The sequence below is a fragment of the Trichomycterus rosablanca genome, chromosome 3 (genome assembly GCF_030014385.1).
Source record: "Trichomycterus rosablanca isolate fTriRos1 chromosome 3, fTriRos1.hap1, whole genome shotgun sequence".
In the NCBI taxonomy this organism is placed as follows: Eukaryota; Metazoa; Chordata; class Actinopteri; order Siluriformes; family Trichomycteridae; genus Trichomycterus; species Trichomycterus rosablanca.
The window spans coordinates 9,855,562-9,870,721 of NC_085990.1; the positions used below are offsets into that span (position 1 = coordinate 9,855,562).

The following is a 15,160-nucleotide window of genomic DNA, read 5'->3' on the forward strand; positions in this document are numbered from 1 at the left end:
ATAAGGTCGAGTCATTTTCTATCCAAACTGATGGATGTCATGGGTACACTGACCTACGTCCTCATAAAATTGCCTATTTTTCATACAGACTCACTGTGCAAACTATTCCATTTCAATACATAAAATTTTTAGACTGAGGGATGCCAGGATTTGGCACATGCTGTGTATGCAAAAACGTACATTATGTATTGGTGCCTTTCCTTTAGTCTCGTTTAAATGTTATCTGGACTCACACAGAAAAGTGTCAGCATTGTCTGTTTTCTATTGTCCTACTGCTGCCAATAGAAGGGGACAGAATAATACATTTATAGAAAAAAGACTACCTCAACATTTTTCAGCAGAACCTCAAACCATCAGTCCAGGAGGTTAAATCTTTTATATACAGTGTATCACAAAAGTGAGTACACCCCTCACATTTCTGCAAATATTTCATTATATCTTTTCATGGGACAACACTATAGACATGAAACTTGGATATAACTTAGAGTAGTCAGTGTACAGCTTGTATAGCAGTGTAGATTTACTGTCTTCTGAAAATAACTCAACACACAGCCATTAATGTCTAAATAGCTGGCAACATAAGTGAGTACACCCCACAGTGAACATGTCCAAATTGTGCCCAAATGTGTCATTGTCCCTCCCTGGTGTCATGTGTCAAGGTCCCAGGTGTAAATGGGGAGCAGGGCTGTTAAATTTGGTGTTTTGGGTACAATTTTCTCATACCGGCCACTGGATATTCAACATGGCACCTCATGGCAAAGAACTCTCTGAGGATGTGAGAAATAGAATTGTTGCTCTCCACAAAGATGGCCTGGGCTATAAGAAGATTGCTAACACCCTGAAACTGAGCTACAGCATGGTGGCCAAGGTCATACAGCGGTTTTCCAGGACAGGTTCCACTCGGAACAGGCTTCGCTAGGGTCGACCAAAGAAGTTGAGTCCACGTGTTCGGCGTCATATCCAGAGGTTGGCTTTAAAAAATAGACACATGAGTGCTGCCAGCATTGCTGCAGAGGTTGAAGACGTGGAAGGTCAGCCTGTCAGTGCTCAGACCATACACCGCACACTGCATCAACTCGGTCTGCATGGTCGTCATCCCAGAAGGAAGCTGACGCACAAGAAAGCCCGCAAACAGTTTGCTGAAGACAAGCAGTCCAAGAACATGGATTACTGGAATGCCCTGTGGTCTGACGAGACCAAGATAAACTTGTTTGGCTCAGATGGTGTCCAGCATGTGTGGCGGCGCCCTGGTGAGAAGTACCAAGACAACTGTATCTTGCCTACAGTCAAGCATGGTGGTGGTAGCATCATGGTCTTGGGCTGCATGAGTGTTGCTGGCACTGGGGAGCTGCAGTTCATTGAGGGAAACATGAATTCCAACATGTACTGTGACATTCTGAAACAGAGCATGATCCCCTCCCTTCGAAAACTGGGCCTCATGGCAGTTTTCCAACAGGATAACGACCCCAAACACAACCTCCAAGATGACAACTGCCTTGCTGAGGAAGCTGAAGGTAAAGGTGATGGACTAAACCCAATTGAGCACCTGTGGCGCATCCTCAAGTGGAAGGTGGAGGAGTTCAAGGTGTCTAACATCCACCAGCTCTGTGATGTCATCATGGAGGAGTGGAAGAGGATTCCAGTAGCAACCTGTGCAGCTCTGGTGAATTCCATGCCCAGGAGGGTTAAGGCAGTGCTGGATAATAATGGTGGTCACACAAAATATTGACACTTTGGGCACAATTTGGACATGTTCACTGTGGGGTGTACTCACTTATGTTGCCAGCCATTTAGACATTAATGGCTGTGTGTTGAGTTATTTTCAGAAGACAGTAAATCTACACTGCTATACAAGCTGTACACTGACTACTCTAAGTTATATCCAAGTTTCATGTCTATAGTGTTGTCCCATGAAAAGATATAATGAAATATTTGCAGAAATGTGAGGGGTGTACTCACTTTTGTGATACACTGTATATATATATATATATAAATATTTGTTTATGCATTTTCTCCCCTTTTTAGCGCGTCCAATTGCCCGATTGCGTCATGCTTCCTCTCCACCAATGCCAATCCCCGCTCTGATTGAGGAGAACGAAGCTAACCCACGCCCCCCTCCGACATGTGGGCAGCAGCCGTATGCATTTTGTCACCTACACTTTGACGAGTCTCACATCTCTGTGCAGGCGCCATCAATCAGCCAGCAGAGGTCGTAATTGCAATAGTTATGAGAGAGTCCCTATCCGGCTTAATCCCACCCATATCTGAACAACAGGCCAATCGTTGTTCATGTGCCGGCAGGCAGAGCTGAGACTCGATACGATGTATTCGAGATCCCAGCTCTGGTGTTCCAGCGTGTGTTTTTACCGCTGCACCACCTGAGCGGCCAGGAGGTTAAATCTTAAACAGATTTAAGTGTTTAAAAAGTACAAGAACCCAAAATGCATTTTAAGCTTTTGGAATGGTATTCCTAAAGTTCTAATCTTAATCTGGTCAGAAATATGTGGTTCATAATAAAAACTTAAGTCGACCAGATCCATCCAGAGTTTTTACTTCTTGTTGAGGGTGATCATAAACAGCTAGCTGATCAGGCTTGACATAAAACCAAACATTAGCTGTACTGTCTGTATATTTTGACCCGGCAGATTCTGTCATAATTTAAAACAGAAAAAAAATCCGACTTCAGCTGTAGCTCAGAAATAACAGCTAATCATAATAAACAGTCACAAACAATAAGCGGAGACATAATCAGGGTGGATTTGGATTTGTTTCTGAGGAGAACAGGAAGCAGGAAGCTTCTGTGACAACATCCTACACCAGCATATTGCGCTTGCTTTGAGAGAAAGTAATAATATATATATATATATATACATATATATATATATATATATATATATATACATATATATATATATATATATATATATATATATATATATATATATATATATATATATATATATATATATATATATATATATATATAAATATATATATTAGGGCTGTCAAACGATTAAAAAATTTAATCGCGATTAATCTCAGAATTTCATATAGTTAATCGCGATTAATCGCATAAAAAAAAAAAATCTGTGTAAATGTTGTAGAAAACAAGGATTTTTAAGTGAAATGTTACAATTAAAATGGTGAACACATTTTATGCTAAATGTACTTATGTTAAAAACTTCTGGGACAAGAGAAAACTGTAAGGGAGTTTTATTCACTCACATACTAGGCAGTAAATGTCAGATTGTAGGTTAAAATGTCTCCATCAGCAAACATTGTAGATCAGCGGTGCTTTAGGTGGGATAAGGCGTAGTTATTGTAACAGACTTTTCTGTGGTTGTATTGTGACAATGGTTTGATGGACGTTTCTACACGAAGTGAGTGTGTTTTGACCCTTTTGGGCTTCCATAGTTCATGGACTAACGTGCTTGACTCAGCTTTCCGGTATTTGTTACTGTAACAGAAGAAGTTAATAAAAGTGTTCTGCTCCCGACAACTTGTGAGTATAGCGTGTATTTATTTCTTTATTATGCAAGTGCATCACTACAACGCTCGGTTACATTATGTTAACAAACCGCCAATGAAAAACGGTGGCAAGTCCGACATTAAAACGTTTGTTCTACCAGTCAAGTCTCAACATGAACTAGAATTTGCGTTAACGGCACTATTTTTTTTTATCGCGTTAAATTGAGATCGCGTTAATGCGTTATTATCGCGTTAACTTCGACAGCTCTAATATATATATATATATATTGGTTCTTTATCTTTCAGCTTGAAGTAAAATCAGTCTCTCATAAATAACCTTTAGTCCTCCAGAAGTTTCATAAAGTTTCTATCTGATCAGATTTAAAAAGCAGCTCACACAGCATGCAGTTCTTTAACCTCTGTGAACTAAACAAAGGAGAAGCTCTGCAGTAGGTTTAGTTTGGACTTTATCTTGGCAAGCAAAACAACCCCAGATGATCAGTCAAGCTTCAGAGAAATGTACTACAACACCAAAACATGCATTGTTGTGGGCTGAGAAGTTTGAAAACTCAGCAATACGTCTGGCTGTGTTTTCATTTAAAAACACAGGCCAGCATTTAAAAGCTGCTTAATGGTGGTCCAATGAGCAGGGCCTCATTCACGGGAAAATGTGCTTCATTTTAAGGACCTCATTTTTAAAAAATTACAGATTTCACAGAAGAAAAGAAGCACATTTCCTGGCAGACATTAAATTACACTCATAAATTGAATGATAGAATCAATGGAAGCTACAATACACAGCACAGCCCACTTTAACAGCTCCCTCTTAAAGACAAAAATACTCGTCCGTGTTTTGACACACCATCCTCTCCATCCACATAATCGGTTGGGAGTTTTCCAAACTCAGTTACCTGAGTCGTATTTTTAGCTGCTTTACACTTCTTGGACATTTTGTCTAACTGATTGCCAGTGTAACCGAGCGTCTATAGAATCTGCTGAGTATATAAAGAAAGAAATAAACTGTACATAGACAAACTTTCAGGAGCATAATACTTTACTGGGTTGTTCTTTTGGGCACAGACTACAGAGAGATCATCACGTGTGTAGAGAAGCACACTTTATGGAATCCCCAAAGGGACAAAATGCACTCAATACATAAACACATACAGTGTATCACAAAAGTGAGTACACCCCTCACATTTCTGCAGATATTTAAGTATATCTTTTCATGGGACAACACTGACAAAATGACACTTTGACACAATGAAAAGTAGTCTGTGTGCAGCTTATATAACAGTGTAAATTTATTCTTCCCTCAAAATAACTCAATATACAGCCATTAATGTCTAAACCACCGGCAACAAAAGTGAGTACACCCCTTAGTGAAAGTTCCTGAAGTGTCAATATTTTGTGTGGCCACCATTATTTCCCAGAACTGCCTTAACTCTCCTGGGCATGGAGTTTACCAGAGCTTCACAGGTTGCCACTGGAATGCTTTTCCACTCCTCCATGACGACATCACGGAGCTGGCGGATATTCGAGACTTTGCGCTCCTCCACCTTCCGCTTGAGGATGCCCCAAAGATGTTCTATTGGGTTTAGGTCTGGAGACATGCTTGGCCAGTCCATCACCTTTACCCTCAGCCTCTTCAATAAAGCAGTGGTCGTCTTAGAGGTGTGTTTGGGGTCATTATCATGCTGGAACACTGCCCTGCGACCCAGTTTCCGGAGGGAGGGGATCATGCTCTGCTCAGTATTTCACAGTACATATTGGAGTTCATGTGTCCCTCAATGAAATGTAACTCCCCAACACCTGCTGCACTCATGCAGCCCCAGACCATGGCATTCCCACCACAATGCTTGACTGTAGGCATGACACACTTATCTTTGTACTCCTCACCTGATTGCCGCCACACATGCTTGAGACCATCTGAACCAAACAAATTAATCTTGGTCTCATCAGACCATAGGACCTGGTTCCAGTAATCCATGTCCTTTGTTGACATGTCTTCAGCAAACTGTTTGCGGGCTTTCTTGTGTAGAGACTTCAGAAGAGGCTTCCTTCTGGGGTGACAGCCATGCAGACCAATTTGATGTAGTGTGCGGCGTATGGTCTGAGCACTGACAGGCTGACCCCCCACCTTTTCAATCTCTGCAGCAATGCTGACAGCACTCCTGCGCCTATCTTTCAAAGACAGCAGTTGGATGTGACGCTGAGCACGTGCACTCAGCTTCTTTGGACGACCAACGCGAGGTCTGTTCTGAGTGGACCCTGCTCTTTTAAAACGCTGGATGATCTTGGCCACTGTGCTGCAGCTCAGTTTCAGGGTGTTGGCAATCTTCTTGTAGCCTTGGCCATCTTCATGTAGCGCAACAATTCGTCTTTTAAGATCCTCAGAGAGTTCTTTGCCATGAGGTGCCATGTTGGAACTTTCAGTGACCAGTATGAGAGAGTGTGAGAGCTGTACTACTAAATTGAACACACCTGCTCCCTATGCACAACTGAGACCTAGTAACACTAACAAATCACATGACATTTTGCAGGGAAAATGACAAGCAGTGCTCAATTTGGACATTTAGGGGTGTAGTCTCTTAGGGGTGTACTCACTTTTGTTGCCGGTGGTTTAGACATTAATGGCTGTATATTGAGTTATTTTGAGGGAAGAATAAATTTACACTGTTATATAAGCTGCACACAGACTACTTTTCATTGTGTCAAAGTGTCATTTAGTCAGTGTTGTCCCATGAAAAGATATACTTAAATATCTGCAGAAATGTGAGGGGTGTACTCACTTTTGTGATACACTGTACATCAGAATTGTCAGCACACTACACCACAGAAAACATACATAATTATGATGTCGTGTGATTGCTGGGACGCCCTTTTATTGCGCCACATGTACGCTGAGCGAATGAAAAATGTTTAATCAGTAAAAAACATCGAATCATTGAATTTTAAATTTTATGGAAAATGGCTCATTTCACTGTCTGTGACATGATTTTCAATGAGGGTCCAATTTTTACTGATATACTCTACATGGAAGAGAAGGGCCAATCATTACACAGTCTCTAGGAATTGGATGTGTAGAATATATGAGGTCTGATTACACCAAATGTAGGTGTTGAAAGAAACTCTGCTACAGGCAACATGAACAACAACTAGGCAGACACCAACTGTCTCTGTGTAAGATACTGGGAGAAATAACTGACTCTTACAGGATGCTCATCTCAAAGTACGCTTCTCTGTATGCTTTCCTCCTTAAGAAGGAAACAAAAGAACAGAAAATAATGACTCTACAAACAAGCAACATCCTAGAAATCAATACAACAACAGACCAAACAAAACAAACAATTGAGCGACTTGAAGTGAGGCTCAAACAAAGGTGGTAACAAGAGTAATAAAGCGTACAATTCACTGCTGAATCTTACAACACCAACACAAGCCAATACATTCTTGTGTGGCTGTGCTGTATCTAAAGAATGCCCAGAAACAGGAGGGGCAAGCAAAATCACTGTAAAATCGAGAATACATCAGTAAATGAATGACAAGAATCTGTGAATGTGATTTAGAGCAGAGACATCACTGCAGGTGTCTTTCTTTTGTGTTTTTCTGTCCACTTCCTGCCGAGTCCAGATAGCATTAAAACTGGACTAAAGGAATGAGAATTTTGAGAAAGAAAAATTTTATGAAAGCTATTTAATTTGAATAGTCACCAATACAAACTGTACACTTTTGCATACACACCATGTGCCAATTTTCATAAGGTCGAGTCATTTTCTATCCAAACTGAAAGATGTCATGAGTACGCTGACCTTCATCCTGATAAAATTGCTTATTTATTGTTATTCATACAGACTTACACCGATCAGGCATTACATTATGACTACCTTTCTAATATTGTCGGTCCCCCTTTTGCTGCCAAAACAGCCCTGCAACTGCGATGCACTGTGTGTTCTGACACCTTTCTATCAGAACCAGCATTAACTTCATCAGCAATTTGAGCTACAGTAGCTCGTCTGTTGGATCGGACCACACGGGCCAGCCTTTGCTCCCCACGTGCATCAATGAGCCTTGGCCGCCCATGACCCTGTCGCCGGTTTACCACTGTTCCTTCCTTGGACCACTTTTGATAGATACTGACCACTGCAGACCGGGAACACCCCACAAGAGCTGCAGGTTTGGAGATTCTCTGACCCAGTCGTCTAGCCATCACAATTTGGCCCTTGTCAAACTCATTTTAATCCTTACACTCGCCCATTTTTCCTGCTTCTAACATCAACTTTGAGGATAAAATGTTCACTTGCTGCCTAATATATCCCACCCACTAACAGGTAGCATGATGGAGATAATCAGTGTTATTCACTTCACCTGTCAGTGGTCATAATGTTATGCCTAGTCGGTGTACTTTACAAACTTTTCCATTTAATATGTTTTATTTTCAGACTTAGGGGTGTCAGGTTTTGGCACATGGTGTGTATGCAAAAATGCAGTTTGTATTGGTGACTGAATCCAAATAGCTTTACTAACATTACATTTCTCTAGTCCTTTCTTTTTTCCTTCTTAAAAATCTCATTTCTTCAGTCTAGTTTTAATGCCGTCAGGACTTAATGCTAACTGAAATTGTCAGAGTTGTCTATTGTTCCATTGCCAGTGGAAGTGGATGGAATAATACAATAGCATCAAACAATAGAATTGAACTGCTATTGTTTCATGACTGAGTCCCAGGAAATAAAGCCAGACTGGCTAAGTAAAAGGAACATGAGGAAGAGCCTTTCAAAAGAAATAACTATACTTGTTGACATGTGTCCTACTCCCTGCTGGCCAGATTGGCCATGAAATATTACACAGACATAGCCGACGGTACAACTGCAAACCAACAAGCCTCTCATCTAATTCAGATGAAAATCAATAACCCCTTTTTTAGTTTGTGGCATCTATGTCGGCATTGCGCATGTTTATGTAACCATGATTTCCTCAGCAGCTTGTGTATTTTGTGCATTTTGTGCATTTTTGATCAAGACAGTAGGCGTACAGGTCTGCTGTTTACTAATTGGGAGGTATTTATTAGAAAAGATATTAAATTATACACTTTTAGTCAACATTAATGTCCCTGTAATCAAAAACTGGCACAGATGAATGAAGAAATGAGGACACACACTGTACATTGAGCTATAGTCTATACATTGTACCAAGAGGCAGGGTATGAATAATCAAAAGTGTACAATAATGGCGTCAGTGGTGTTCCTGTAATGGTCCATTTCAGCAGGGTAGTGGTGGGGCTAATGAAACAGATGAACAGCTGTTATCATCATGATGTTCATCAAACCACTCTTGCAGTAGTAGTACTTTATGCTGGAGTATATGGACATCAGGAAGAGTGTTTACACCATAGGGTGCACCTGGTCCTGCAATACTACTGTTGGTCCCAAGACTGCTATGACACGACCCCATTATTGCATTCAGGTGTTTCAGCCACACCTTATAAAATCAAGTGAAGTAAAAAACAAATGACATGCTTCCAAATTTGTGCCGACAGTTTGGGGAAGGCCCTTTGCTGATACAGGGCATGACTGTGCCCTGTGCACAAAATCAGGTCTACAAAGACATGGTTTGTTAACTCCAGTAGCCCACACCTCTTATGAATCATTTGGAACTCAATGATTTTTTGGTTGAATGGGAGTAAATCCTCAGACACGTTCCAAAATACTGTCGCAAGAATCCCAGAAAGATTCTTTTTGGATATTTATGTCCATGATTTTATAAGGCAATTGTCAATGCTTAACTCATCGTAAGGTGTACAAATATTTTTGGGCATACATGCACACAAGTATCACAATCATTTCCCAGGTCTCCATTAAAGCTTATAAGCAGTGGCTAATTGAATCAATCCACCATGATGCATGTGTGTGTATCATTTATTTTTTGTTTTACTACCGTTTTATCCTGGTAAGTCTCACGGTGGGTCCATTTTACTGGCTGTAATGCAGAAAACATCCCTGACAGGTCACCAGTCCATCACAGGGCATGTGTGCTATCAGGATATTTATATTTAAGGTGAACTCCAGTTCCACACAGCTGAAGATAGGGGTATTTTATGATTTCCCAGCATGCATTTCAATATTAGCTCAGCATGCATTTCACCATTAGCTATAAACTACAGAGCAGATCCTACAGCTGTGGAAAGGTCTCCTATAGAGAGCAATCACACCCCACGTTCAATTCTACTGATGTATATTCTATTGAAAACTGATTCCCGCGGATATCTTGAGCTCCTCATGGATCATCTAGCTGATGGTGAACAGGAAACATCCCAATATGTCTTTTTGGGCCCTTAATTGGGACCTGCATTATAAAACTGTGCCATGTTTGTATAGCTTTGGAAAACACATACTTATAATTGGATCCATGCATCTCATCAATGTATCTGACCAAACGGAACAATTCTGGAGTATAATCAAGGCTGTAATCACAATATATAGTTATTAAATTTCCCCTTCAATTTAGTGATGTTAAATATGTTACAATCTATCAGTGTTCCCATCAGTTGTTGATATGGTAAAATGTTTTAGAATGGCAGGACCCCAGTACATTTGGTCCCCCACAAATATTTATTCATGGCTACAATCTTAAACACTTAAAGATCTTAAATCTTGAGGTCTGGGTATACACAGACTTAATTGGTTATATCTGAGGAAGAGGGAGTGGCCAGAGCCCTGCAATGAATTAACACTCTGTCCAGGATATTCCTGCTTAGTTTTCCAGTGGAACTGTAACAGGCTGGTGTGGAATGACTCCCCATCAAGCTGATTCTGGACCCAAGTGCAGTGGCTTAACAGAATCAAAACAGAGGACGCCAAGAGAACTGGGTGACCCAAAAGAGTTTGGTATGAGACTGTAGAGCGTCTCTAAAGCGTGTGCTCTCCAACAACTTAGTAAACAAATTATTTGAGTGGATAAGCCCAAAAACCAAAGTAAATAAACTGATTTAGTGAGTGAACTGTATCGCTTAAAATTTATATTCCGTTCAGAATTACTGCGAGTTTAACTTTTATTTACCAAACGTGATTAGCCCTCTGTCATCCGACAACACTGATCATGTTCAAGATTCCTTTATTTTTGTACTTATAAGTATATTTCTTTATCTCTTTTTTCACAAGATATTTGAACTACTACTATTAGTTTTCCTGCCCAGTCATCTACTCGCTATAACCCTGATCAGGATAACATGGTTGATATAAAAGAAAATGAAATGACACCAAATGAAATAAGTAAAATGATTCGAAAGTAACCAAACCATGTCATACCTGCCATGGTTGAGATGCCAAGGATGACACCTATAGACAGCTCGATCTGTGTACCCTGTAAACATAAAGTACACCAGTGATTAGTTTACAAAGCAAAATGTTTAGATGATAAAGATTTGTTTCCATTAAATCTGCACATTCTGACTTTGGAGGGGGTGCGTGGGAGAGGCAACGAGAGAAAGATAAGCTCAGTGACTGGATTCGATGAAAAAAATATATTGATAAAAATATAAAGTCTGTACTGGTTTCAAGTCTGTCATGTAATAAATTTTACTTACCGCAACGATCATAATGGCGTTGTCCAGAAAGCCGAAGCCGATGAACGGAATTGCATTGTGAAGCAGCACTAGATTAAAAAAATAGATTAATAAACAGATAAATATAGCAGTTTATAACTCTCAATTTTTTATTTTATGGACATTTGTGCACAGGGTGCAGTCATGCTGGAACAGAACAAGGCCTTCCCCAAATTTTTGCCATAAATGTATAAGCATATCATAATATTTCCTTTTATTGATTTTATACAACTGTTAGGAACTGTTGTGACTCCAATACGTAAATTCAACAGCTAAGAGGAGAGGATGAGCCTCTTTTCAATTGCATGGTACCCTACATCAGGGGTTTTCAACCTTTTTGGATATGCGCCCCCTTTCGTGAACTTGCGCGGAACGTGTACAAGCTTCGCTTCATACAAATCGACTCCTGAACAGAGCATCTCCCATTATACACCTCTCTTAAAGACACACACATGTCCTATAACAGCAGTCAATTTTTTTGTCACTGATTTATCTTCACTGTTAGCCCTATTTTAAAATTTTGCTAGCCGAGGGTCCTTTTTTCAGACTGAGCTGGATAACATTAAACATGCATGTGTGTGTGGTCGGCGAGACTAATCAAATATGTCTCCTGTGGGTGAAAAATTAATTGCTTTAGTTTTAGAAGTTAAAAAAAACTCTCTAAAGTGCTGTGTTATCATGATTATGTAAGCACAAAAAAACAAGAGCGTGCAGAGTGATAAAAAGGAACCGTTTTTATAAATAAGTTCTCCATTCTTGAACCCTCACACCTACACCAGCGCTTTTACTGATAAGAATCTGACTTTGCTAAGCAATTTATAGAACGATGGGCTGAATGTTTGGAAGGTGGAAAAAAGTGCATGCTTTGCTTTTTTAAAGAAAACGAAAAGAGTAAGTGCATCGAGGAAAACACAAGTCAAATCTAACATACACTAGATGACCAAAAGTATTTAGACACCAGTCTTAATGACTGCTGTCATAATGTCAGCTGTTTCAGACACACCCATTGCTAACAGGTATATAAGCAAGTCCTTATCTGAGCAAAGCGAGGTCCATAGAGAAATATCTTAAGTTTGATGTAGAAGACCTCCAGAGGCCTCCTGACCGTAAGCCCACTGAAGACATCTAGGATGAACTGAAATGTCAATTCTGACACGACCTTCTTGTCTGATATAGAAATTCCAAAATACATGCTTCTGAATCTTTTAGAACCTGAACCTTTTCAGTAAAGTGAAGGAACTTTATATTAATGTCTATTGTTTGGAATGGGACATCCACCTATTTCATGGTCGGGCATCCATACTTATGGTCATACAGTATACATAGATTAGTGTTACACACAGATTTTTTTAACAAAAAATGAAATTGAAGACAAATGACGACAAAGTTTCCTTTTATTATTTCTCTTTAAAAAAATAAAATACTGTATTTGTGATTATCTTTTATTCATCTAAATAATGAATGTCCTTTTATTTCTGAGGTAGGTACAAACTATGCAAAACTCTGCTGCACATTTCCCTTTTTGTGTAAAAAAAAACCTGAAATGAAATTTTAAAACAAATCCCACATTAAATAAATAAATACATAATACAAATAAATAAAGTATCCTCACATAAATACATTTGGCTGGAAAATTCTGAACCTGTCAACCCTGTAGTGACATCAACCAGGCGAAGTGAATAGCGCCAGTGCCCTCTGCTATTAAAGTGAATATCGATTCATTATACATGTAAACCGATTTGAATCGTTACACATGTGAATTGAATTGTAACTGTCTTGTGGTGCATTGTTACATCCCTCGTTACACATATTTGTACGTACCATATCTGAGCTGAGCAGAAGTCGGAGGAGCCATTTCCAGTTGCTCTGTGAATAACAGAAAGAAAAAATAGCCTGAGATGAGAGGAGAAAGTATTCCACCACCAGGACAAATATCACACACATACACACACACACATTGCTGTTGGTTGAGTGGGTTTATCACTTCAAATCTAAAATCTCAAGTCTTCTATTCTGTGTCCTCCACAGAAGAACCCTTCACTGCATCAAGAAATAAACAATCGCTGTTTTGACCATGCTGACCCTTGATGAAAGGACTCCATGAAGATATTCAGATCTTATGACAGTGACGGCACAACAAGCTGTCTGACCTGCACCTCTGGGTTTTGCTTTTCAAAAACAACACATTTTTTGCTGTTCACTCAGTATAAGAATGTACAAACTATTTACTATATGGCCAAAAGTATGCAGACACCTGACGTGAGCATGTTCGACAAGCTATTTTAAAACCATGGGCATTAATGTAGCATTGACTCCACTTTTGCTGCTCTAACAGCCTTCACTTTTATAGGAGGCTTTCCACAAAATTTACGAATGCGTCTATGAGAGTTTGTTCCCATTTCCCCTCTTTCCCCAATCCATTCTTTCTCAATTTCCTGATTGTAAGCCCATCACCACTTGCACCACCCGTGCTCTGTTTAAGAACAGTCACAGACTTTCACAACTCTCCAGATCATCTGCTGCTAGTGAAGGCACCTCGACCAGAGACCACGACTGTGGCAATTAACTTTTAATCTTTTCCCTCTATAGCACAGCAGAGATTCAACTCAGACCTGAGAGGTGGTGGGTTAGTGCATTAGACTGCTGCACCACCTGAGCTCTCATTAGAGGAAAAAGGAATCGCAGAGAATTATTGATCAACAGTATGTGGACACCCCTCCAAGTTAATTATTTCAGATGTCTCAACAACACCCACTGCTAACGGGTGTATACAATATATTACATTAATTAAACTACATGCTTCTAACTGTATTAAAGTTTAGGGAAGGCCTTCTGTTCCAGCATGACTGTGGCGCAGCAAGATATCCTGCTAGCACACCAACTTTCCAAATATCTCAGCTCTGCTACCAGTTGGCTGGGTACCCCAAGCAGGCAAAATTGGCCTCTAGTCTGCTGGGTGGGAAAAAAACACAGACTAAAAAGGAGCTTGGTCACCCAGGGCACCTGTACAGAGGTGGAGGAGCACAGAGATCGGTGCATGGCTCCAATGATGTATTGGAGAACATGAAGGGGATTGGAGGGAGTTTTGTGTCTTGCAATTATACACCCTCTTTGGATGTCATCGGAGTCCAAGCAACTGCAGACTAGACAGTAGTTGCCAGCTCCTTCTTCACAACAGCCAGCAGTGGATTCTTACAAAGAGCATATGCAGAGTCACACCCTATGTGTTCCTCATGTGTTCCTCATAGAAAAATGCATAAAAAATGATGGTGCCCATGTGTGCCATGCCAGATTCACATAGACATGTTTTAATGGGTTTGACCTGGAGAAACTCCAGTGTCATTTATGATATTTAAATGTTGATTGCAAGCCCATCATTTCTTAGTGTTTGACCACACCAATGCTTTTTGTAAGAATGGATCCAAATTCCTACAAAAACCCTTCGAAATCTTGCTTATGATTTTGGAATGACATTTCCAAGACGCTATTGCTCAAGTGTATATATAATTGAACACATAGCAAACATATGGCTCTCAGCTAGGTTTCAAGGCACCAGTAGCAAATACACACCAGGGAGGCATCTGACCGGTCAGGTGTGCCCAGCAAACTTAAGTGGCCAGATGCTGTAATATACTAGATTACTGTGCCAAAGAGCATGTTTCCCAGAAACCATCAGCATTTTTAAAACAGGCCAAAATGTCAAAAATATGTTTGCTAACTTACAGTAAATGTTTTTCCAGAGACTGTTTTGATGTAGCAAATGAAGAATTAAAATGATTTTTTTCAGTCCCATTTTGCCGTCAGATGATCAGGATTCCAAGCATTGATAGTCATATGACATTAGTGTCTTAGGTCATTTGCTTTAATTATGTTTTCAGTATGAACACCCCCCACAGACACATTTTCACTGTTTACTTCTAATAATACCTCCATGATCTACACATCTAACACCCTCTAAACTGAAAACATCATATTCAGTGTCTGAGGAAAAATGCTGAAGTCATTTGAATGCTAACTTTTAATTATGTGCCAGAAGAGGACGAGCAGGGGTTCTGACGAGACCTTTAGCTGCACTCAGATTTACTTTTCATC

At 40.0% G+C, this 15,160-nt stretch overlaps 1 protein-coding gene across 1 annotated transcript in view; it reads right to left on the bottom strand.

Moving 5' to 3' along the window:
- The window catches only part of LOC134310264 (transmembrane protein 65-like), a 52,843-nt gene that overhangs the window by 12,121 nt on the left and 25,562 nt on the right, over window positions 1-15,160 (bottom strand). The window contains exons 2-4 of the mRNA XM_062991813.1: window positions 12,890-12,934; window positions 11,051-11,118; window positions 10,773-10,827 (exon numbers count right to left, since the gene is read on the bottom strand). Coding sequence (XP_062847883.1) covers window positions 10,773-10,827; window positions 11,051-11,118; window positions 12,890-12,934 — 168 coding nt within the window. The remainder of the gene's footprint in view (window positions 1-10,772; window positions 10,828-11,050; window positions 11,119-12,889; window positions 12,935-15,160) is intronic.